Source organism: Oratosquilla oratoria, chromosome 38, assembly GCF_046742065.1.
Source record: "Oratosquilla oratoria isolate Oo_2021 chromosome 38, ASM4674206v1, whole genome shotgun sequence".
Taxonomy (NCBI): domain Eukaryota; kingdom Metazoa; phylum Arthropoda; class Malacostraca; order Stomatopoda; family Squillidae; genus Oratosquilla; species Oratosquilla oratoria.
In genome coordinates this window covers 27038505-27064836 of record NC_134814.1, presented here as the reverse complement: position 1 = coordinate 27064836, position 26332 = coordinate 27038505, and the positions used below count along the sequence as shown (strand labels likewise).

Below are 26332 nucleotides of genomic sequence, written 5' to 3'. Positions count from 1 at the left end.
GTTGTTTTCTTCTGTCCGTTATCTGAATCCGCAGATGTCGACGAGTTTTCACGTGACTCTGCAGAGGAAGAAGATCCTTCCAGCTGAACTTGGTTTGTAGTTGCCTCGGCTTCGGCAACATGTTTTTGTCTGCGCCTTTTCAGTTGTTCTTCTCGCTGTTGCGATCTTGCTTCCATGTTGTCCAGTTTCTTGTCCATCGCGCCCATTGAGCCGCGGCGCCCTGGTTCTCGTTGCGCTATTAAGAATTCTTTGTCTTCTTGAATATGAATTAAAGACATTGCATTGGTATGCGCCACATTAAATAGGTTTTTCATTGCAACCTGGAATTCTTTTTCATTTGCCTCTTGTTTTCCTCCTCTCCCTTTGTTTTTCTTCAAAAGTTTCCACTAATTGAACAATTTCTTTACTTTTTCTTGAATTTTGTCATTCCTTTGAACAGGAAGCCTGGCCTTTTTCCAGTAAGCTTCTATTTCACTTGTTACAATAGATGCACTTTCACTAACGCCTTTGTTTAATGTCATATGGTGATGTAAAAATACACTTAACACTTGCTCCTTGCTGGGGAGCTTGGCCCCCAGAATTGTGGTGGACATTTCTTCAATGAGATAAAAACCACGTTTTTTCGCCATCTGAAAAGATGAAACAATGTCTTTGCCACCTCTCAGAGACGAGATAAGTTCAAATATGACGCAATCAAATGTAACCAGCGTGGAACTGAGTGGATAATACAAGATGATGCAACATTTCGTCATCTGCTCCCACGGGTAAATCTCAAAACTTGTTGAGCCACCCCTAAATATTATTTGATTGGCTTCAAACTTTGTACAGTGTTTTCTACCTAAATGAAACCAGAATCAGGCCAGGGAGCAAAGGAATTCAGGAATTCATTTTTATGGACCACCCTAATGTATATGCATATATATATATATATATATATATATATATATATATATATATATATATATATATATATATATATATGTATATATATATGTTAGCATCTAGACCTCCTAGAAGACGTAATCTACCACCAAAATCTCCTAGACATTCATCTACCACCTCTGCTTATACTATCACCACCTGCACATATGCTTTCGGTGCATACATCAGTAGCCTGGTAGTCGACCTGACGTCTTCACGCACCTGGTCACTCCGGGTCAGGTCGCTATTGTCCAGGAGGACACCTCACCCGCAGCTGGTGGCCAAATATCAACGCCTCACCAACCCAAAGGATTGCCACCAAGCCAAGCAATTACCATTTGATACAAATTGTTTTTTTCCTACGGGATATGTCCATCCTGTCCAACCTCGGACAACTGTATTTCATTGTATATATGTATATGCAAAGTATAAGGTAGTTAAAACCTATCCTGATCTCTAATATTTGCTAAAACTGCTTCTTGTAAATAAATATTATCTCGTCGGCAACCTAGCCACGAGCCCTGTATATAAACACCTCCTGTCACCAAATAAAGAAGAGAAAGACCACAGAGAGACAGAGCTACACGGCTCCGCTGCATTTTATTCTAAAGCCTCCGAACACCGCTCAACTACGACCACGTACTACCACACCTCATATTTTGAGATACCATCCAACATATCTGGCGGCTGCACGGGATACAACATATATATATATATATATATATATATATATATATATATATATATATATATATATATATATATATATATATATATATGTCAGGACAAAGTAAGAAAAAAAAATTAGGTTCCGAAAAGGACCTAGGAGTGATTATCACCAAAGAAATGTCCCCAGACAAACAGATCAACAAAATAGTCAGAGATACCTACAATTTATTAAGATCAATTAAAGTGACTTTAAATAACTTGGATGAGGTAATAGTAAAGAAAATACTAGTCACACTGATAAACCAAGATTGGAGTACGCAGCGACACTATGGACACCCAGTAAAAAAAAATATATATATATATATATATATATATATATATATATATATATATATATATATATATATATATATATATATAAGGAAAATAGAAAGAATTCAAAGAGCAACGACAAAGAAGACCCCGAAACTTTCAAAACTGACATACGAGCAAAGATTGTCTAAACTGGAACTACCAACCCCGGAATGAAGAAGAGAAAGAGGCGATCTTTTGGCCATTTACAGAATCATGAAAGACATGGAAGTCCTTGACAGAGAAGACTTACTAAATTGGACCAGAAGGAAAACATAGGGACATAAAAAGAAACTCAAAAGGGACAATAATAGAAAAGATCTGAAAAAACAGCTTTACACACAGAGTGGTGGACGTCTGGAACAAATTGAAGAAAACAATGGTGTGTGCAAACACCATACATGAATTTAAGAATAAACTAGATGTTGCGAGATACTCGTACAAAGACGGGACACCACGAGCATAGCTCCCCTTCCCGTATAATACAACCATATATAACTAGGTAAATACACCCACACACCCACACACACACACACACACACACACACACACACACACACACACACACACACACACACACACACACACACACACACACACACACACACACACACACACACATACACACGTTGGTCAAAGTGGCAGCGGAGTTCGGACTCCGGAGTTATCCAAGAATTTCGAGGATCACAACGACAAGGAAGTACCTGTGTTGTATTCATAGGGAAGGGGAAAGCTCGTGATGTAGCGGGAAGGTGATGAAAAAGGAGAAGGGGAGAGTTTACTGAGGGAAATGGAAGGAAATGAGGAAAGGGAGGACTTGGTCTAGGCAGGCAGACGCCCTGTAAACAAGCGCGGGCCAGATTTATTTAGTGACGAAGAAGAGATTAACAAAAATGTAAAGATTAGAAATATAGATAAAAGCAGCACAATGGAAGGTGAAGATCATTTCCAAGGATTTAATGAGGGGGGGGGGGAAGCCAACCCTCCCCGATTAGCAAGCCTAGAAGAAAAAATTGAGAAAATTGTCAAACATTGGGAGGATAGGTTCGGTGAACTCACGAAGATCACGCAGAGTTGAAAAATTGGAAGAATTAGAGAAGGTGAACCAAAAACTAACTAAAGAAATAGAAGTATTAAAAAGACAGTTAAAAGAAGTAAAAGACGAGAATGAGGAATTAAAGAACAATAATAAAGAGAATAAAGAGTCCATAGCAAAAGAAGCACAGGGTTGGAAAAAATCCAAGAAAACAACAAAATTGCGTTTAATGATATAGTAAAACAGCAGATGAAAGAACAAAGTGAAGACACAGTTATCAAAGTGATGAGACAGAAGGAGAATATAGTAAGAGACTTAGCAGATAAAAAGAAATGTACAATTATATTAGGAATGGAAGAAAAGTATAATCTAAATAGAACCACAAGAATCAAAGAGGAAAAGGAAAAATAAACAGTTTATTAGAATTAGTTCAGGAAGATGAACCTGAAATAGCAAAACAAATGTATAGGCTCGGGAAATATAGTACAGATAAGACCAGACCAATTAAGGTTAAATTCAGGTCACAAACAACAGCAGAGAATATCTTAGTAAAAACAGGGAAACTAGCAGACAGTGAACAATATAAAAAGGTATGGATAAAAAAAAGAAATGAATAAAGAGGAAAGAGAGGATGAGAAGACAAAAAGACAAGAAGCTAAAGAAAAAAAAAACGAGATGAGATCAGGGTCAGAAAAAGAGGAATTCTATTGGAGAGTAGTGAATATGAAAGTGAGGAAATGGGTCATAACAGAGAAAAACAAAAGTGAAACAGAAAATACACTGGAAGTAGCAGAAAATTAAGAGTGTCTTACACAAATATAGATGGATTAATAACAGGATTGAACGAACTGAATGATTATCTGAAGGACAAAGAACCGGACATAATGGGAATTGTAGAGACAAAATTAAAAGGTCCACTACCACCCAACAGTGTAGGACATGATGCATATAATTATCGGATTAGAAACAGAGAGACAAAGCAAGGGGGTGGAGTTATGTTCCTGACTAAGAAGGATATAAATGTGAGGTATGTCACATATGGAAAGAATACAGTAGAGATGATTCTGATTGAAGTTGAAGACAGAGATAAGAAGAGCAGAAAGTTTGTGATAAATTATGTGCCTCCAAAAACAGCCTCTTGGGAAGAGAGTGAACATAAAAGCATGTTAGAAGACACAAGGATAACATTAAATAAGATAATGGAAGATGGAGGAAGAATAGTTATAATGGGCGACTTTAATTGCAAAGAAGTCTGCTGTGAAGAGATGACAGTAAAGGGTGGAGACGACTCATGGGGGAATGTTCTACTCGAGATGATTATTGACCATACAATGACACAATGGATTTAAGAAAACACTAGGTATAGAAATGAAGAAGAACCATCAAGACTAGACCTAATAGTCACATCAGAACCGGAAATAGTGGAAAAGATTGAATATATGACACCAATAAGTAAAAGTGACCACATATTGATTGAACTGGAACTAAATGAGAAAAAATACATGAAAAGAAATTAACAATATAGAAAAGGAAGATTGATGTATGAACAAAACAAATTGTGATAAAATAAGAGAATTCTTTCAAAGAGAAAACTGGGAAAGAATATACAAAGAGGAAACAACAGTGGAAGAGAAATGGAATATTTTGACAAAAAATTATATAAAAAAAAAAAAAGGAGTGGAAAAGTATGTCCCAAGAAAAAAGCAGGAAAAAAAATATGTAAAGTGTTGGTACAACAAAAGTTGTAGGGGGTTAAAAGACAAAAGAAATAAAGCTTGGACATAATGGAAGAGAGACAGAAGACCTGAAAATGGAAAATATATGCTTGTTATAGAAATGAATATGTATAAGTGTGCAGAGAGGAAAAGAGAAAATATGAAAAAGATATCATAGAAAAATGTAAAGATCAACCAAAACTATTTTACAGATTTGTAAACAACAAACTTTTTAACAAACAAGAATTAGATAAATTACGACAAGGAGGAGTTGAATACACAGAGGAAATAGAAACGGCAGAAATTATGAACAAGCATTTTAAATCGGTGTTTACAAGGGAGAACATACAACCTGGAGAGGTCGAATGGGAAAAGAAAGTCCCCCTATGAAAGAAATAGAAGTAACAAAGAATGAAATAATGAAATACTTGAGTAATCTTGATGTCAGAAAATCGCATAGACCAGATGAAATAGCAAACAGGATTTTGAAAGAATGCAGGAATGAACTAGCAGACAAAATACATAACATAATAAACAGTTCCTTGAAAGAAGGAAAAGTTCCAGAAGATTGGAAAAAAGCAAATATAGTACCTATATATAAAGGGGGAAATAAAGAAGACCCTACCAACTATAGACCAGTCTCTCTAACAAATACAATAGCAAACATTTGTGAAAGAATTGTCAAAAGTAGATGGGTAAAAAAAAACAAAAAAAAAACGTGCTAAATCCAAGGCAATATGGATTCAGACAAGGACGATCATACGTCACCAATTTGATATGTTTCTATTCAAGGCTAATAGATATAATACAAGAAAGAGATGGATGGGCTGATTGTGCATTTCTAGACCTAAAAAAAGCTTTTGACAATGTACCACATAAGAAGTTGCTTAAGAAATTAGAAATTGAAGGAGGAATACAGGGCAAACTGCTTAAATGGATGGAAGACTTTTTGCATGAAAGAAAAATGAGAGTAGTGATAAGAGACAAACACTCTAATTGGGATGAAGTAATAAGTGGTGTTCCACAAGGAACAGTTCTGGCCCATATAATGTTTGCTGTATATATAAATGATATGGATGAAGAAATTGAAAGTTATATGAGCTTCTTTGCAGATGATGCAAAACTGTTAAAAAAGTGAACACTGAAGAAGATTGTGAGTCACTACAGAGTGATCTCAATAAAGTATGGGAATGGAGTAGGAAGTGGGAGATGGAGTTCAATACTAAGAAGTGTAGTATAATGGAATTTGGAAAAAAGCAAAAAAAAAAAAAAAAAAAAAGAATAGTAGGATCATATAAATTGGGAGAAGAAGGAATAAAAAAAGTAGAAAATGAGAAGGACCTGGGAGTCATTATTATGAATAACATGTCACCTGAGAAACATATAAACAAGATTTTTGGAGAAACTTATAATTTAATAAGAACAATCAAAGTGGCATTTACATACCTGGATGAAGAAATGGTGAAGAAAATACTAATCACTTTGATAAGACCAAGATTGGAATACGCAGCAACGATGTGGTCACTAAGTACAAAAAAATGTATAACAAAACTTGAAAGAATACAAATAGCAATTACTAAATTGGCACCAACACTCAAAACTATCATATGAAGAGAGACTAGCAAAACTTGAGCTACAGACATTAGAGCAAAGAAGAGAGAGAGGAGACTTGATAACTATTTACAGAATCATGAAAATAGAGAGGATCTAATAAAATGGGATGATAGATATACAAGAGGACACGGAAAGAAAATCAAGAAAGACAGTTATAGAAGAGATCTGAAAAAAGAACAGCTTTCCTTACAGAGTAATAGACCTTTGGAACAAGTTAAATGAGAAGTGGTGTGTGCAAAAATTTAAAAACAGTTTAGATAAAATGAGATATGAGGACGGGACACTACGAGCATAGCTCCCCTTCCCGTAAAATACTAGGTAAATACAACTAGGTAAATACACACACACACACACACACACACACACACACACACACACACACACACACACACACACACACACACACACACACGCTCGGTGGCGGATTGGTAAAGCACTGGCCTCACAAGCCAGAGAACCGGGGTTCGATTCCCCGGTCGGGCGGAGATAAGTTGGGTTTGTCTCCTTTCACGTGTAGCCCCTGTTCACCTAGCAGCGAGTAGGTACGGGACGTTAGTCAAGGAGTTGTGACCTTGCTGTTCCGGTGTGTGGTGTGTGAGTGGTCTCAGACCTACCCAGAGATCGGCTAATAAGGAGCTCTGAGCTCACTGCCGTAGGGTGGTGTCTGGCTGTCTCGACAGAGACTGCAGCAGATCCGAGGTGAATGCAGACACACACACACACACACACACACACACACACACACTCCTGGTATTTATTTTTCTCCTAGTTTATACGCGGTAACAATGTGCGGACCAGTATTGCCATACAACCCCCCTCGTCAGAGATACCGACCCAGTGAACTTTACGCGTTAAAACGAGGGTGTGGTTATCCTCCGAGTTCAGTGATTCAGCGCCTGAAAGACATGAAACTCTTCCGAAGTCGTGGCCGACGAGGTGGTAGAAAAATTACACGAATAGTGCCTGTGATTACAACCACAACAAGTGCAAAAAACAGAAAAAAGGTTAAGCCGAGATCTCGCATTCACAGTGAAGTGCCACGCGTTTGGTACAGCCTACCCTCCCTCCTGCTGTCTAACGTTACCTCCTTAACCAACAAAATGGAGGAAGTGATCGAAACAGTACGTTCTACAGGATGTGACATGATGGCAATTACTGAAGCGTGGCAAATTGTGCCTGAAATATGTAATATTGAAAACTTTGTACTATTTCACCACCTCAGAGTGAACCGTGTTGGTGGTGGTGGAGCATTGTTCTGTCGTGCGGACCTCAACCCTTCACACCTCAGGGTTGATATTCCCGAGGGAGTTGAGGTTCTGTGGGTGAGGATTAACCCCCGCCTTCACCCCCGCCACACCGCGTCCATTATTATGTGTGTGGTCTATCATCCTCCACGTGCACACACCGCCGCTCTCCTTTCCGATCACATTATTGAGACCGCTGACTCCCTACGATTGAAATACCCTACTGCAAAGCTGGTCATTTGTGGGGACTTTAATCGGCTAGACACAAGTGAGATTCTACATCAATTAAGTCTTACTCAGGTGGTGAACTTCCCCACCCACAAGCAAACTACTCTCGACCTTATCATGACCGACATGGCTCAACAGTACTCCCCTCCCAGACCTCTCCCCCCCATCGGCAGGAGTACCCACATCACCATCCAGTGGTCGCCAGCACCCAGCAATGCCATCCGTAGAACTAAGGTCACTCGACACCACCGCCCCATGCCTGACTCGGCCATGAGGGAGTTTGGGAGGTGGATAGTGGAGTATCCCTGGACGGAGGTTCTGGAAGCCGAGGACGTGGAAACCAAGTGGAAAAAACTACTCAACAACCACTACTGAAGCTTTCCACTTTTTTTTCCCGGTCAAGGACTTCTCCGTGAACCGATCAGACGCCCCCTGGATGACCCCCCGTATTAAGCGTCTAATTAAACAACGCAACAAGGCATATTACACTGATCGACCCCTCTTCAGATCCCTCAGAAATAAACTCATCAAGGAGATAAGTATTGCAAAGTCTTCGTACTACCCTAATAAAATAGAACACCTCAAAACACAAAATAACAGTCAGTGGTTTAGTAAGATCAAAGCTCTCTGCGGGCTACAAAATAATCAAGCCTCTCACCTGCCCTGCGCTTCACACTTACCACCTGACTTAGCTGCTCAAGAGATTAACACTCACTTCGCCTCTATCTGCCAGACCTTACCCCCCCTTAACTTCTCCGGCCTACCTGCCTACCTCCCCTCTCCCTCACCCCCTGCCCCTGTCCAGAAAGCTGACGTTGCCACTAAACTAAGTAAATTAAAGTATAACAGATCTACAACACCTTCTGATCTACCTATCAAAATCTACAAAGAATTTGCCCCAGAACTTGCCCTCCCACTTTCCTCCATAATTAATGCTTCACTGAGTCAAAACTCCTGCCCCAGTGATTGGAAAATTTCATATATCACTCCCATCCCCAAATGTCCGAACCCACAGTCACTAAGCGACCTTAGACCTATTGCTATCACCCCAATCCCAAGCCTTATATGTGAGGGTTTTGTTTTTAACTCAGTATACAACAAAATTAAAGATCAAATCGATATAAAACAGTATGGCAACGTGAAATCCTCCTCCACAACTCACTATCTTGTTAATCTTCTGGACTTCTTGCACAGCCACTTAGACAAGCGCAATACTTCTCTAGCCTTGACCTTTATTGACTTCAAGAAAGCGTTTGACCTTGTTGACCATAACATTATCATCTCCAAAGCCATACAACTGGGGATCCAACCACACTTGGTAGCATGGCTAGCCGACTTCCTGACCGGACGTCAACAGGTAGTGAGGTACCAGGGAACGACATCCTCCCTCCACCCTCTAACATGTGGGGTCCCTCAAGGGACCAAGATGGGACCACTGTGCTTCCTCATCCTCATAAATGACGCATTAATGGACACCCAACATAGATGGAAATACGTCGATGACTGTACAGTTGGCATTCCCATCAACACCAGGCAGCCTGACTTTTCTTCACTACAAAACATCCTAGACAACCTCAAAACGTGGACTGAGAGCAGGAATGTGACAGTTAACCACAACAAGACCGTGGTCATGCATGTTTGTACATCCAAACAGGCGGTGGCACCACCTCAACTGTCATTAGGAACCCATTCCCTTCAGGTGGTCCAGTCCGCCAAGCTACTAGGCATCACAATAGACGACCACCTTAACTGGAACCAGCACATCAACAACATCATCAGGACAGCCTCTTACAAACTCTTCATGCTGCGCAGATTGAAGTCCCTTGGTACCCCATCACCAGATCTAAAGGGAGTCTACACCACCTTCGTACTCCCCACCCTCATGTACGCCTCCCCAGCCTGGTCATCATCACTTAACATCACACAGAGGAGCAAATTAGAGAAAGTACAAAAAAGAGCGTGCAGAATTATCTTGGGGGATCTATGAGGGATACGAACACGCCCTCACCACCCTCAGCTTGCCAAGATTATCCGACAAACACAGTGAGGCACTGAATAAGTTTGGACAGGACCTAATGCTACACCCACGTCACCGTCACTTCCTCCCACCTAACACCACACCCACCCGCCATGCAACTCGGCATTCAAACAAAATCAAGCCCATCAGAGCGCCGAGAACTGACCGATACAAGAACAGTGCCATTCCATCCATTGTCCGCACAATAAACTCATAATAAATTTTAGACTAAGCATATCACTCTAATAATTACTATATTACTCATAAAAGTGCCCAATTGTATTATTGTCAGTGTATCACTGCTATCTCAATAAACCTATCATTATTATTTATTATTATTATTACACACACACACACACATATATATATATATATATATATATATATACATATATATATGTATATATATATATATATATATATATATATATATATATGTGTGTGTGTGTGTGTGTGTGTGTGTGTGTGTGTGTGTGTGTGTGTGTGTGTGTGTGTGTGTGTGTGTGTGTGTGTGTGTGTGTGTGTGTTGAGGTGTGAAGGTAGAATGAGTATTAGGGTGGTGAGTTTAAACGCCAAGAATCCGTTGAAATTTTATTACTGACGTTTCGTCCAACTAGGAAACTTCAGACTCTCTGAAGAAGTCCAAGTTGGACGATACGTAATAAAACTTCAACTGATTCTTGGCGTTTAAACTCACCACCTTACCACGTTTTCTCATACATATATAGACATATATATATATATATATATATGTATGTATAAATATATATATATATATATATATATATATATATATATATATATTAAGGACTACTATTACACCTGACATGCGCTCCCAGATCCCTGGGTCCGCTAGCGGAGGCCATTGCTTTCTTTGTAACCTAACATTTTATATTGGACAAATATATCAAAACTAGAAACCTAACATTGTATTTAGGACAAATATATGAACTATTGACTTATTCAATGCAGTATAAGTTAATATAAACTTTTATAGTGAAATAAGAAACTATTTTTAAGGCACTGTTATGCTTTGAAATGCCAATTTTAGCCGGACTTAACAGGTATTATAGTACGAGGTTAGTGGACACCAGGGTTGGCGATTTTTTTTTTTTTTTTTTTTATCTTTTAAAAATGATAAAAAAAATCGATATTTTTGTACTTAAATCAGATTTATTTGATTTAAACAGATTTTTTTTTTTTTTTTTTTTCTTTTTTTTTAATAGATTTTAGATATTGTGGGATTGCTATCTGATATGCTATCTGATTGCTAAGGGACATTTTTTAGCATATCAATATAAGGAGCAGTGTTATATAGACTTGCCACAAGTATACAAGGAACGGTATAAGCCGTATGTGAGGACGGTATGCTCAGGTTCACTAGATTCCTCCATTGCTGCATTGTTTGTCACAGCACTTCCAATGTGACAACCAAAATCTTGTTCAGCCTTCTTGATCGAATTTTGTACAAGTTGTAGAAGATATTCAGCAGTGTGAGGTTTCCCTGGTGTGTCTAGTGTGTCAACTAAATAAATCTGACCAGTGGATGTTGTTAGAGTGACACACATATGGGCTCATTATGGATGTTAGACCACCCATCAATTTAAAGACATACAGTTTCATTATTCAGGTCATCTGCACACTTTTTATATTCCTTTTCATACACAAGATCCAAGTACTTATCAGCAATACCTTTTCTGGATGGAGGAATATAACCTGGCCTCAGGTTCTGAACCATCTTGAGAAACTGAGGATGCTGAACAAGACGAAATGGTGAATTTCTAGCAAATATAATTCTTGCAACTTCTTTGTCGAGATTTTCCTTTTGAGAGGCTGAAGTTTTTATGATAAATCTGTCCAGAGATGTTGATGACTTTCTTTTAGATGAAAATGATATAGCAGAAGTGGCGCCTGTGGAGGAGTCTGATAGTGACCTTTTTTAATGGTGGAGTCAGGTTTGCAGATAATTCAAGTGGAGCCGATGATGAAGGGATTGAAGCTGTTGATACAGATCCTGAAATGAAAACAGAAAAATTTAGCATATCGCATAATTTATAAATAAATAAATGAATGAATACAGTGTGATTTAGGCTACTTTTGAGTACAGTAGTTATTTTTTTTAGATAATGATCATATTCACACAAGCCACTAAATTATTTGGAAATAATTAACAGGATATGAAATAGGTGGGCTTGGAATTCAGGCCACACAGGATTCAGTCCACTTTTAAATTCACTAAAAATAATGGGTTAGTTGGGTTAGGTTAGGCTAAATCCCTTTGGGCTGAATCCCATGTGGGCTGAATTTCAATGGAACCTATGAAATATATTACACAATGTTAAATGAAATGAATAACAATCATCTAGGCCCCAAACTTGAGTGGATACAGTATATCATAGTGATATAGTCATTACCCAAATTTAGAAGTAATGAAGTTGAAGTATCATCTCTTTAGGCCTTCACATTTTTATTGCACATGCTTTCCATTGTTCACCAAATTTATATAGTTGCGTATGAAAAGGGAGAAATGCACACAACATAAGTAAAATTATTTACCTGGGTCATCAATTTCTTCTTCTCTATGCTGTGGCTGACCTTGGCATTTATCTCTGTGAGATTTTAATCTTGACACAATGCCCTGTAGTTCCTGGCAGCAGTCTTTGCATTTAGCTCGGTACCCTTTGCCAGAAATTGTTGGTAGTTTTTCAAAATAATTCCAGACAGGATCATTTTTTCTGCCTGAAGGAACCACTCTGCCACGTCCAGAAGACATCCTTCCTGGTTGATTCCAAAGCAGCAACTGACTCAGTGAGAAGCTGCTTACCTAGAACAAGTTTCAACTAGAATCTTGTTGAAACTTGTGGGCTGCACAGTGATATATAATACATGTAGGCTTATACCGTTCCTTGTATACTTGTGGCAAGTCTATATAACACTGCTCCTTATATTGATATGCTAAAAATGTCCTTTAGCAATCAGATCGCATATCAGATAGCAATCCCACAATATTTAAAATCTATAAAAAAAAAAAATCATTCAAATCAAATAAATCTGATTTAAATAAGAATATATATATTTTTTATATTTCTTAAAAAGATAAAATATATATATATATAATAATAAAAAAAAATCGCCAACCCTGGTGTCCACTAACCTCATACAATAATACCTGTTAAGTCCGGTTAAAATTGGCATTTCAAAACATAACAATGCCTTAAAGATAGTTTCTTATTTCACTATAAAAGTTTATATTAACTTATACTGCATTTAATAAGTCAATAGTTCATATATTTGTCCAATATACAATGTTAGGTTTCTAGTTTTGATATATTTGTCCAATATAAAATGTTAGGTTACAAAGAAAGCAATGGTCTCCGCTAGCGGACCCAGGGATCTGTGAGCGCACGTCCTGTGTAATAGTAGTCCTTGATATATATATATGTATATATATATATATATATATATATATATATATAATATATATATATATATATATATAATATATATATGTATATATATATATATATGTATATATATATATATATATATATATATATATATATATGCAATAAAAACACTAGGAACGTGTGTTCACAAATGCGTAAGTAACCACTAGGAAAAGTAAACTAACGAAGCAGAGCGCTTTCGTATAATTACATCTTCAGTGCAGATACAAAGAAGGAATTATAAAATGAAGAAACAAGGTACAGAATATATGACTGAGACATGGTGAAGAGGGCATTCGGAGAGGTAGTGAAAAAAATACACGTGACGTTTGAATCGTCCTGGTAACCAACAAGTATGGGACAACTGCTCTTAATTTATATTACAATCTAAATAATTTTGAAATTTCATGAGAAATATAACTATCTAATTTGTACAAACCTTGATGGAGATTAACATTTATTCCCTTACTAGATTTGATCAAACTGCATTCAATTAAATTTCTTTCTGTTATGTTGTTGTTGTATGTGATGACTTTAGCGTTATCCCAGTCAACTGGGTGGTTAAAATGGTTCATGTGGTTGAATTAGCCGCTAGATTGGTTTCCCTCTCTAACGTATTTCTTGTGTTGATTGATTCGTGTTTTGAGTGTTTTAGCAGTCTGACCAACATAAAACTGATTACATGATTTACAAGGTATTTTGTACACACACCCTTTGTCACTATTAACAGAATTATTTATGAGCAATTGTCTTACAGTGTTCTTATTGTTAAAAACTACATTAATGTTGAATTTACGTAATATATTTGGGATGTTTTGCAGGTTCTCTTGGTACGATAGAATTTGTAAGTTATTCAAATTGAAAGTTTGAGTTGACCTAAGGTTATAAAATGTACTTTTAGCACAATTGTAAGCTGTGTCAAGAACATGTGTGGGGTATTGTAGCTTAGTACCAATATCGTAAATACATCTTATTTCATCATCGATGTACTCTGGGCTGCAAATGCGTAGGGCCCTGAGGAACATCGACGAAAAAACAGAACGCTTTACGCCAGCAGGGTGTGAGGAATAATAGTGTATATATGAACAAACGTTGTTTGGTTTACGATATTCACTAAAATTCAACTCACTTTCACGCCGGTAGATATTACAATCAAGGAAAGGCAAAATACCTTCACTCTCCCCACCGTGAACTTAATGGAACTGACCAAATTATTAAGTTTACATAAAAAATAATTTACATTATCTTGAATGGACCACAGACATAGGATGTCATCAATGTACCGCATCCATGTTATGTTGGGGGGGGGGAATGATCTTACTTAAAATTCTAGTTTCAAAAAAACTCCATATATAATTTACTCAATACGGGGGAGAGAGGATTACCCAAGCTCATGCCAAATTTCTGAGAATAAAAATTTTCATTAAATTAGAATTTACAATCTTTAACACACAATTTAATCAGTTCAATTAAGGTGTCTGAGGGTAATGGTAAATCGTGCTTATTTAACTTTTCTTTTAGATAGATAAAGTTCATCCAAAGTAACTTTTGTAAATAAACTAACAATATCATAACTTACCAATTTAGATTTATAATCTGGTTTTACCTCACCGAGTTTATTAATAAGGTCTAAACTGTTCTTAACATGTGAAATGGAAATAGTTCCAACTAGTGGACTAAGAATTGTTACCAACCATTTCGAAAGTTTATGAAGTTGAACCTATTGAAGAAACGATTGGTCTTACCGGGTAATTATGAGCAGTTGTCCCATACTTGTTGGTTACCAGGACGGTTCAAACGTTACGTGTATTTTTTTCCACTAGGTTACATCTCCGAATGCCCTCTTCACCATGTCTCACTCAGTCATATATTCTGTACCTTGTTTCTTCATTTTATGATTCTGTGGTGTGAGTGTGAGTGTATGTGGCGCGGACGGGGACGGACGGTTGGCACCCCCTCCCCCCTCCTTCGGGGGGGGGGGTCAAAGGGCACGAGCGCTGGTATCCCCCTTCCCGCCAGAGGGGGGAGTGCCCTCGCATCGGCGTGGGTGGACAGTGCCTGGGAAGGACCGCGCGTGGGTGGTTGGGGGAACGTGAGTGTAAGGGAGGTAGACACACGGAGGATCGGTTAGGCTAGTATTAATGGTTAGGAGGTAGGGAATTAGGCTAGATTTAGACTAATTGCAGTGGAGTGTGTGTTAGAAGGAAGAGCAAGGACTCACTCAGAAACAAAAGAAGGACCGTCATCATCGACGCACAAGTAAGTACTGTAGATCACAAGCTATCTAGGCGCCGCCGAAATGACCGCACCCGCGAATGGAGACGAGCCGTTCAAGATGAACAGTATCACCATAAGGCCGTTTGACGGGAATGGAGACGTCTCCGTGTGGCTGACGAAGGCGGAAATGGTCGCGAAGCTAACGGGAGTAAAGGATGTGGCAAGTTACATCGCTCTAAATTTAGAGAGCGTGGCCTTATCCGTCTACATGGAAATGACAACCGAAGATCGAAAGGATGTGGGAAAGATGAAGGAGAGGTTACAGGAGGTTTTCGGTGAGAGCCTCTTCGAAGCGGTCTGTAAAATACAGCGAATGCGGTGGACAGGAGAACAGGTTGACGTGTTCGCCAATGACATCAGGCGATTGGCGGGCCTGGTTAATCTCGAAGGCAACAGCCTGGAGATGATAGTGAGAACGGCTTTCGTGAATGAGCTTCCAGGTCACATATCGACTGGGCTGCAGGCAATGGAAAATGCAGCGAAGGCAGACATGGGCGAACTGAGAGCCCGCGCCAGGCTCCTGACTAAGGCTAAGGGTGGAAGGCCGATGGGGGCTGTAGCCAAAGAACAGCTACAAAGGAGGATACAGCCGCCCTTGGCGGGAGAGGGCGCGCGGGCCGGAACCGTGGCCACTGACGCCTACCGAGAAAGGAGAGTGGGTGAGCTCGGGGGGTGACAACAACGGATGGTGTGGGCTGTCGCGGGTCCGTTGTCACGAGTGTCGGCGACTGGGTCACCTTGCGAGGGACTGTACGGAGATAGAGCTCATCTGCTACTCATGCAATCAGCCAGGGCACATGGCCCGAAATTGCAGTCAGGAAAACGGGAAATCGGCGGCCACCATGCAAGGGGCCGCCGAGGAAATGTAAGGACGCCGTTCAGTCGTATGCCGATCGTGGATATTTGGGTGAGAGGGAGACGCGCGAGGGCGCTGATAGACTCAGGCTGTTCAACCACGATCGTGAGGACCGACATAGTTCAAGAGTTCAGACGGGGAGATGTGGCCCTGACGACAGTCGACGGGAGAGAGACGATATGCGAAGGCGACCAGGAAATTGAAATGATAGTAGAGGGTATCCCGATACGACTAAGAGTGCTTGTCATCAAAACTATTCTAGGGGGAATTGACGTGGTGCTGGGAATGGACGGAATTGCCCAGCTTGGAGAAGTCACATTTAACGGTGGGCTCATACAGATTGGAATGAGGCGGGACTCGGAAGGGAGGATGAAGACCCGACCGAGGCCGGGTGAGGACATAGGAGTGGCAATGGGAGCCGCGGAGGGCGGTACTGCCCCGAAGCTCGACCCTGTCGAGAGGGCGACGCCGTGCACGATTGAGGACGAGGACTTCCTGGCGGAATTTGACTGCCGGAAGTGGGAAGTAGAGTGGTATCCGAAGGAAGACTTGCCCGTCTTGAAGAACAAAGTTGACTGCTACACGCGGACCCTCAGAGAGGGGGTGAGGGAGTGCTTTGACCTTGAAGTGGAGCGGTGGATCGAGGAGGGAATCTTGAGTCCCTGGGAGGAACCAGTGGAGGACGGAACCCTACCCTTGATGGCAGTGGTACAGCCAACCAAGAGCAAAGTACGACCGGTGCTGGATTTCCGAGAGCTGAACCAGTTTGTGAAGTGTCCTACTGGCGACGATTTTGTAGACGTGTGTAGCGAGACCCTACGCAGGTGGCGCCGAAGGAGGGGGGCGTCCGCGGTTGTAGACTTGCGGGCGGCTTACTTGCAAATTCACGTGACGAAGAAGTTATGGAAGTACCAGCAAGTAAAATACAAAAAGAGAATTTACTGTTTGACCAGACTGGGTTTTGGGCTCAGCTCGGCCCCGAGGATCATGACGAGAATCCTGAAGACGGTACTGGAGAAGACTGAAACGATGAAGAAGGGCACTGACTCGTACCTCGACGACATACTGGTGGATGATAGCGTAGTATCAACGTCGAGCGTGGTGGAACATTTGGCTCGGTACGGATTGACAGCTAAGGAGCCGAAGCCGTTGGAGGGAGGAGCAGTGTTGGGACTGCGACTGGAAAGGAACGGGGCCGGAACGCTGATGTTCAGGAGAGGGAACGAGATCCCGAAGGTGACGGACGAAATGTGCAAGCGAGAACTTTTCTCCCTTTGCGGCAAATTAGTGGGCCACTACCCGATCGCCGGTTGGCTCCGTACAGCGTGCAGCTACATTAAGAGGAGGTGTATCCCTTTCATAAGGCGGTTCATAAAGAATATTCACAATGTTTCTATTTTCTTTATTGGTTCACAATTTCTTCCATGGTTCTACACTAAGTCAATCACCTCCTAGTTCTATATTACAATTGCACTCGATTATTCCATTGGCACCTCATAAACTAGTTTCCGGCCTTCTTAAGGGAATGCACAGAGCTCGGACGAGAGTCGGTCCGATGATGCGTACCAATGGAATAATCGAGTGCAATTGTAATATAGAACTAGGAGGTGATTGACTTAGTGTAGAACCATGGAAGAAAATGTGAACCAATAAAGAAAATAGAAACATTGTGAATATTCTTTATGAACCGCCTTATGAAAGGGATACATAAAATGATGGCAGCGGTGGGATTTGGTTAATTGGAAGTGGAAGGGGTAGGCTGGACAGATATGGAAGTTGGGTCGTGCTATCTTGCAAGTTGCCATGGTTTCAGGTGAGGTTTTGCTGATCCACTGACCGTCGGTTGATTTTAGGATAGTGGAGGTTAGTATGTTGAGGGTCATAGTGCGGTTTTGGTAAGGGTAGGGGAAGGGGTAAATTTCCCAAAGAGAGAATCTTTTGATGGGGTCCATCGGGATGTTAATTAATATGAATTGTTGAAAGATAGTTGATGATAAGATGGGGTAATAGTGTTGTATTTCGTGTTTGGAGAAGAAGGGGGTAAGTTGCAATGTATTGTGGGCTTGTCGTAGTGTTTGACTAAGTTGGGTTGGGGTGATCATTTGGAAGTCGACTACACCTGCGTGGGCGTTCCAAATCTCTATTCGGAGCTGTTACTGAACAAGACATTCAAACCGTTCATTCACACATAGGGAAAATAACAAGAGTACTACACCAACAAGGTAAACTCATAAATATAAACTCAAAGATTATAGACCTCCTCGCTGACTCTGTCAATTCAGTGATTGACAAATACAATAACCTTGCACACTTCACAAACTCTCAGTTATCTCAGATCACCGATTCCCAAACTGCCCTCTTCTTCCTTCATCACCTGAATGAACTAGACAAAGAACTGGACAGTCTCCTAGAACATACCAATATCATCCAAAGAGATATTTGGAACGCCCACGCAGGTGTAGTCGACTTCCAAATGATCACCCCAACCCAACTTAGTCAAACACTACGACAAGCCCACAATACATTGCAACTTACCCCCTTCTTCTCCAAACACGAAATACAACACTATTACCCCATCTTATCATCAACTATCTTTCAACAATTCATATTAATTAACATCCCGATGGACCCCATCAAAAGATTCTCTCTTTGGGAAATTTACCCCTTCCCCTACCCTTACCAAAACCGCACTATGACCCTCAACATACCAACCTCCACTATCCTAAAATCAACCGACGGTCAGTGGATCAGCAAAACCTCACCTGAAACCATGGCAACTTGCAAGATAGCACGACCCAACTTCCATATCTGTCCAGCCTACCCCTTCCACTTCCAATTAACCAAATCCCACCGCTGCCACCATTTTATGTATCCCTTTCATAAGGCGGTTCATAAAGAATATTCACAATGTTTCTATTTTCTTTATTGGTTCACATTTTCTTCCATGGTTCTACACTAAGTCAATCACCTCCTAGTTCTATATTACAATTGCACTCGATTATTCCATTGGTACGCATCATCGGACCGACTCTCGTCCGAGCTCTGTGCATTCCCTTAAGAAGGCCGGAAACTAGTTTATGAGGTGCCACGCTCGTATAAACTTAAGAGTTTATGCGAGCGAGATTTAGTTCGTCACTTCTTATTATGTTTTACATTTACATTACATAATCCAGTCCAACAGTCAGACTATACATATATCCAGGGGAGGCTCGCCAGTATACGTAATAATGTGCTTATTACTGTGTGGTTACTTGTGTGATCGCGTGTGTTCGTGTGTGTGTGTGTATGTCGTGGCGGTGGCAGGAACTGCTGTAGTCAGCAGATGGACGGATGTCTCGGGCGCCTCATTATCTGGTGAGTGTGTGAGGGAGTGAGTGGGTTATATGACTGGGGAGAGAAGATTGATGAGGACACTCTAACCATGATACGCGACGTTGTACAGAGGACCATGCACGATGATCCAGTGAGGGGACAGTGAAACGCGCCCCAGCAGAGCCAAGGCGCAGTGTGGTGCGACGCAAGTAGCATAGCGACCGGCGCCGTCTTGGAGATAGGGGGCGTGGTAGTCGAAGATGGAGCGTGGCAGCGGAAGAAGGACGACTACCACCATATCAACATGTCAGAGTTGGACGCGGTCATAAAAGGAATCAATTTGGCGCTGAAATGGGGGCTGCGTGAGATCGAAATCAGAACGGACTCAGCCACGGTAGCGGGGTGGATGAACTCGGTGCTGACGGCTGAGAAGAGAGTACGCACGAAAGGAGCTGCAGAGATCCTTGTGAAGCGCCGCCTCGGGATCCTGAGGGAGTTAATCGACGAGTCCTTTCGTGCGAAAGAGTTGCACAAAACGCATCACCTAGGGGTCGATAGGTCATTGTTCCTGGCAAGGAAGGTTGACCCGAATATATCGAAGGAAGAAGTGCGGCATGCGGTGAGGGCGTGCGCCCGCTGTCAGTCCATAGACCCCGCCCCCAGACCGCATTCAGCGGGGGAGCTCTGCGTGGAAGAGAACTGGAGGCGGCTAGCGATTGACGTAACCCACTATCAAGGCACCAGATACTTATCGATGGTCGATTGCGGGCCAGGGCGGTTCGGCATTTGGCGAAAACTGAAGGCGGAGACTGGAGAAGAGAGTGCGCGGGTGATGAAAGAGGTATTTTTGGAGCGGGGCCCAGTGGGTGAAGTCCTGATGGATAACGGCACGGTGTTTCGGTCGAAGGCGCTGAAAGGTACATTGGACAAGTGGAACACAAGACGCTTCTTCCGGGCAGCGTACCGACCGAGCGGAAATGGGATAGTAGAACGACACCATCGTATAATTAAGTCCATGGCCGAGATGGCGCGAATACTGCCGACGGAGGCAGTTTTTTTATATAACATGTCCCCCAGGTCAGGCCAAGATGACCGCTCGGTCCCGCAAAAGGCCGTGTTCAAATACGATTGGCTGCATCCGCTGAAGGGGCCGGAACCGCCGGCCAATGCCGAAGAAGGCCTCGCCTCAGTGCAGGTGGGAGAGGAGGTATGGGTGAGACCAAAGGACAGGAAGTGCACGTCACAGTGGACAAGAGGGACAGTGACGGAGGTGAACTCACGGAACACTGTTTCTGTTGAGGGAGTGCCGCGGCATATCTTGGATGTTCGGCGTGTGGTGAGTGAAGGAGAAGACGAGGAGGAAGGCCACGGAGCGGCAACGTATGAGAAGGGTGTGTCTCGGAGACCCCACTGCGACAGGCGTCCGCCAAGGTGGCTCCAGGACTATGATGTAGAGGAAGGAGAAGACGAGGAGTAGGTTGATCTCGAGATCAAGGGGGTGTGTGGTGTGAGTGTATGTGGTGCGGACGGGGACGGACGGTTGGCACCCCCTCCCCCCTCCTTCGGGGGAGAGGGGGTCAAAGGGCACGAGCGCTGGTATCCCACTTCCCGCCAGAGGGGGGAGTGCCCTCGCATCGGCGTGGGTGGACAGTGCCTGGGAAGGACCGCGCGTGGGTGGTTGGGGGAACGTGAGTGTAAGGGAGGTAGACACACGGAGGATCGGTTAGGCTAGTATTAATGGTTAGGAGGTAGGGAATTAGGCTAGATTTAGACTAGGTGCAGTGGAGTGTGTGTTAGAAGGAAGAGCAAGGACCCACCCAGAAGCAACCGAAGGACCGTCATCATCGACGCACAAGTAAGTACTGTAGATCACAAATTCCTTCTTTGCATCTGCACTGAAGATGTAATTATACGAAAGCGCCCTGCTTCGTTAGTTTACCTTTCCTAGTGGTGGTTACTTACACACACACACACACACACACACACACACACACACACACACACACACACACACACACACACACACACATATATATATATATATATATATATACATATATATATATATATATATATATATATACAGTATATATATATATATCTGGACAGTACCACATTTCAATTTCAGCATGCTGGCCTTTGATGGCTTAGAATTAAAATGCATTGTGGTTGTTAAAATGTATCTCTAATCACTGGGACCCATTCAGTGTTGTACATATATATATATATATTGTCACAACTTTGGGTTGTGACACACGGCCTATTATTCCTTCTCATTTTCTTACGTCTGCTCTCAAACCCCAGTTACCAAATACTTTCGCCTAAGAGCCTAGTCGACGCAGGCTCCACATTTTTTCATCTCCTTTCAGCCCTTTTCGACTATCAATTCCCTCTACTCTTTGGAATTGCCGGAACTCTTAAGGCATCTATCAACTACTTCTTGATATTTTTCCTTCTCCTTATCTTCATTAACTGTTGCGCCATTTTGGCAGTCAATTACAGTTCCTTAACGAATTTGAGAGAGACTTCTAATTACTCAGGAAATCCCTTCCCCCTCCCCTTTCTAGGTGTCTGCCTATGCCTGCGAGCAAAGACACGAATGTTTAATATTAAGTGTGGGATTCCACAACCTTGCAGTTTTACAGTTGTAATTTGCTACTTTATGAATAGAATTGGTATTTCATCCAAGAGTTACCGTTCGAATTGGTTCTAACGGTTTCACACACACACACCCTGCGCGCTTGCCATTTATTGTTCAGGCTAGTTTTAATTAGACTAGTTAGGATCATATCTTCCACTCTCGTGAGTAGTGACTACCCTCAAGGGACAATTAGAAATGATTCGACTTCCACATAAACGTTGCACGGCGCTCCCTACGGAACTATTGATTTGAAAGAAGTACTGGCAACAGTGTATGGGCATAGGCAGTTGACCCGTGAGTGCCGGGCACCGGTCAGTTATCCCCCTGGGTCCCCACAGGGAGGTGGGCCACTCGTACTCTCGGAAGACCAAACGCGCCCTACCCTCCCATATGGTGGCTATCGACGATTTTTTCATTAATGCGACCCGTTTACGCACCGTCAGGCCCTACACGAGTGATTCATGTGCAAAATCCCCCGGAGACTTATCGAATTGAAGACAGTGATGCGAGTGACGCCCCGACCCTCGTGGGAACGGGTTTGAACGGTGTCGCGACGAGGTCAGCCTCCAGTGAACGCACCGCGCTTAGGGTGGGGTGAATCACCACCCTTGTGCCTATTCGACGATTAGCGCGAACAGTTTCGGGACATCCTGACCAGAAAGGAACTTGTGTCGGAGTGGAAAACGGGGAGACGCTTGTGGAATCGATCTCACCTCTCGCCGTGAAGTGCCACCCCACGAGGACAGTCAGTTTCCCGCCGAGCTCAACCACAAAGGTATCCTCACACAACAGACGCATCCTGCCTGAACGAGGGACCCGCGCCTATTTGAAGACATCCCCGCAACCAGCAGAAGTCACCTAGAGATGGTAGCAAGTATCGATATTGGTGATTTATTAAATAGGACCCCTAGATAGGCGGTTCTAGAGCTTTCATCTACTAGAACAAGAGGCTGTGTAACCTTGTTGAGGTGCAGTGGCTTAACCTACTTGGTGTCTGCTCGGATCTGATGAAAGCAGATCTGTAACCTTCGGGGACCAATAGACGCCTTGGTGGAACTAGTTAGCAGTCTCGAGGACCACGACAGGTCTAGCAAGCCGGTGCTTTTGATACTCTTGCTCAAGAAACACAAGTGATGCCTCGGGGCGGACAGAACTTACGGCAACGAACTCGAAATGATAATGGACAATCTCTTAGGAATATAAGAGTAGGTACAATCAATGCATCTACATTGAATGGTAAATTGGAGGAGGTTGTGGAACTAATGATGGAGAGAATTATAGACATCATGGGGATATGTGAAACCAGGTTAGTTGGAGAGGGTATGAAGAAGACACACAATGATTTTCATCTAATCTATAAAGGAATGAACTATGAAAGAAAGTATGGAGTAGCATTTATCCTTGCACCAAACTTTGCAGAAAGAGTTGGTAAGATAGATTATGTTAATGAGAGAATATTGGGTATGACACTTCAATTAAGTACAAGTATATGGAAGATGTTATGATGCATGAGGTGGAATGGATGGGGGGATGGGGGATGAGGTGTGTGTGAGCAAAATTTTGACGCAGCCCGAAGGGATTTCTCCCCGTCTTCTCCTTTATATGGGGGGACGGAGAGGGGGGGTCGCCGATTTAATGAAGCGGCCTTGCTGTGGATGTGCTGTGTCTTGCGACACTGCTTCTGACCCAGGGCAGTGGACAAGGTGCAGGGATGATCCGTCATCCAGGAGGTGCTAAGATGAGAGGGAGGGTGGAGGGGTGTGGAGTGTTTTCGGGGATGAAATGGGTGGGAATGATTTTATGCCTTTTCCTTTTTGGCTACCTCCCTAGTAAGGGGGAAAAAGCAACAGTATACGCACCACAACAAGGAAGACCCCAAGAAGAAAAAGAATTCTTTTATCAGAAATTACAGGATACCTTGGACAAAACTGAGGATGTAGACAAGATCGTACTGGGGGACCTGAATGCCCATGTTGGAAATAAGAGAAACAATATAAAAAGTGTGATGGGTGCATTTGGAATAGGTGAGGTGAATGGTGAAGGTGAAAATCTGATAGACTTCTGCATTAGAAACAGCTTGGCTATTATGAATACATTTTTTAAGCACAGAGACACCCACAAATGGAGCTGGTACAGGTGGAATTCTGAAAGAGGAGATTATGTAGAGAAGTCAATGATAGTTCTGATCTTAACTAACAACAAAAATATCTTTAGGCAGAGTACAAATACAAGCAAGCCACACACAAACCACACGCACAAGTGGCAGACAGAAGTGTGGCACACATGGAACTTAAGCATACCCAAAACATTACACAAATACATATACATAATTGAACATTGACATAAGTTACAGAGACAAGCATTGACATTAATGCCATTCATACATCAATAATGAGAAAATTTTTATAGGAGGACCGTAAATAGCAAAAATTTAATACTACAATAGAGCACAATACGTAAGTATAGACATACGGTATAGGCGACGAGAATCTAACATTCCGGGGTAACAATTCAAAGTACACAAATGACGTCACCAAAAACTTACATAAATCATACAAGCATGAAAAATATAATGCATATAACATAAGCATTGGAATACGTATACGTAATTAAGCATGCGTCGCCCAGCGACAGTTCCAACATTCAAATTATGACGTCACGGTTTCGAGCAGGGAAAGCGTCACTTAACCGGTCTTCACAGATTTAACTTTGGCTTCTCCTGGAGGAAATAAAATGTCTAATTCACCATCCAGGCGCAATTTCTGCTGAGGGTACCCACGGAGCAATGATCAGGACAGGCGACGATGGCGTCCAGGAATAGCAGGAAAAAAATCACCTGACGGCAACCGGCCTGCGCCGAAATACAACTGAAGACACAGTGTCCAGAGTACTATAATGTCTTTTAATAGTTCATATTCACTGAAAATACCTGGCTGGAACAAAGAAATGGGGAGAAAACACAGCACAAGAACACAAATGTTAACGTATAAGCCGGTACGCAATTCAAAGTCACTTCGTAGTCTTTTCATATGAAAGTATAGTTCGAGTGTTTGTAATAGATTAGTCACTAATCGTTTGAACCGCTGCCACCAAATGTTCTGGGTGGCTAATGAAACTCAAGAGGCACTGTATACTTATACTGTATAATATAGCCAAAATGACAAAATGACACGAACACAATTGATAAGTGTGCGGGAGACGTGAACGTCAGGTGTCAACTGGCTTTCGACACTGCCCATGCAGTGTATTTATTATTTTTATCAAATGCCGCAAGGCTTGGCGGGAGTAATCTGGCAACCCTGCATGGGCAGTGTCGAAAGCCAGTTGACACCTGACGTTCACGTCTCCCGCACACTTATCAATTGTGTTCGTGTCATTTTGTCATTTTGGCTATATTATACAGTATAAGTATACAGTGCCTCTTGAGTTTCATTAGCCACCCAGAACAGTATTCCTTCTGTATCACTAGATACCGCTTGGTTTTAGCAAAAATGAAAATAAAAAAGTTAAAGCCATTGAAAAAGCTTGTAAGAGAAAGAATAAAAATAGAAAGACTGAAAGAACAAGAAATTGATAAACAATACAGAGAGAAGGTTTATGAAGCTAGACCTGAAGGACATCAAGAAACAGAAGATATAGAGAAAGAGTGGGGGAATATGAAAGAAAAAATTATCCAAATCGCAAGAGAGGTGATAGGAATAAAGCGAGTTAGTGGAGGAAAGAAAAAGAAAACAGTTTGGTGGACAGAAGAAGTCAGAGAAGCTGTTAAGAACAAAAATGTTGCTTTCAGAAAGTGGATGAAGAGAAGAAATCCTGAAAACAGAAGAGAATACGAAGCAGCAAGAAATGAAGCTGAGAGAGTAAAAACAAGAACTAAGAGAGAGACATGGGAGAGGTTAGGAAAAAAACTGGAAGAGGACATACAGGGCACAAAGAAACTTGTATACAATATAGCTAAAAGTTACAAAAAGAAAGAAGAAAGTGGGGTGAATACAATTCAAAATA

General features: G+C 41.8%; 1 protein-coding gene across 1 annotated transcript; it reads left to right on the top strand.

Annotated features, from left to right (window-relative positions):
* Positions 1-16203: 16203 nt before the first annotated feature.
* On the top strand, positions 16204-22337 carry LOC143019828 (uncharacterized). The gene is made up of 5 exons (XM_076175810.1): positions 16204-16425; positions 16714-17692; positions 18567-18832; positions 19868-20899; positions 22254-22337. The coding sequence occupies exons 1-5, from the start codon at positions 16204-16206 to the stop codon at positions 22335-22337; spliced, it is 2583 nt and encodes an 860-aa protein (XP_076031925.1).
* Positions 22338-26332: the final 3995 nt, after the last annotated feature.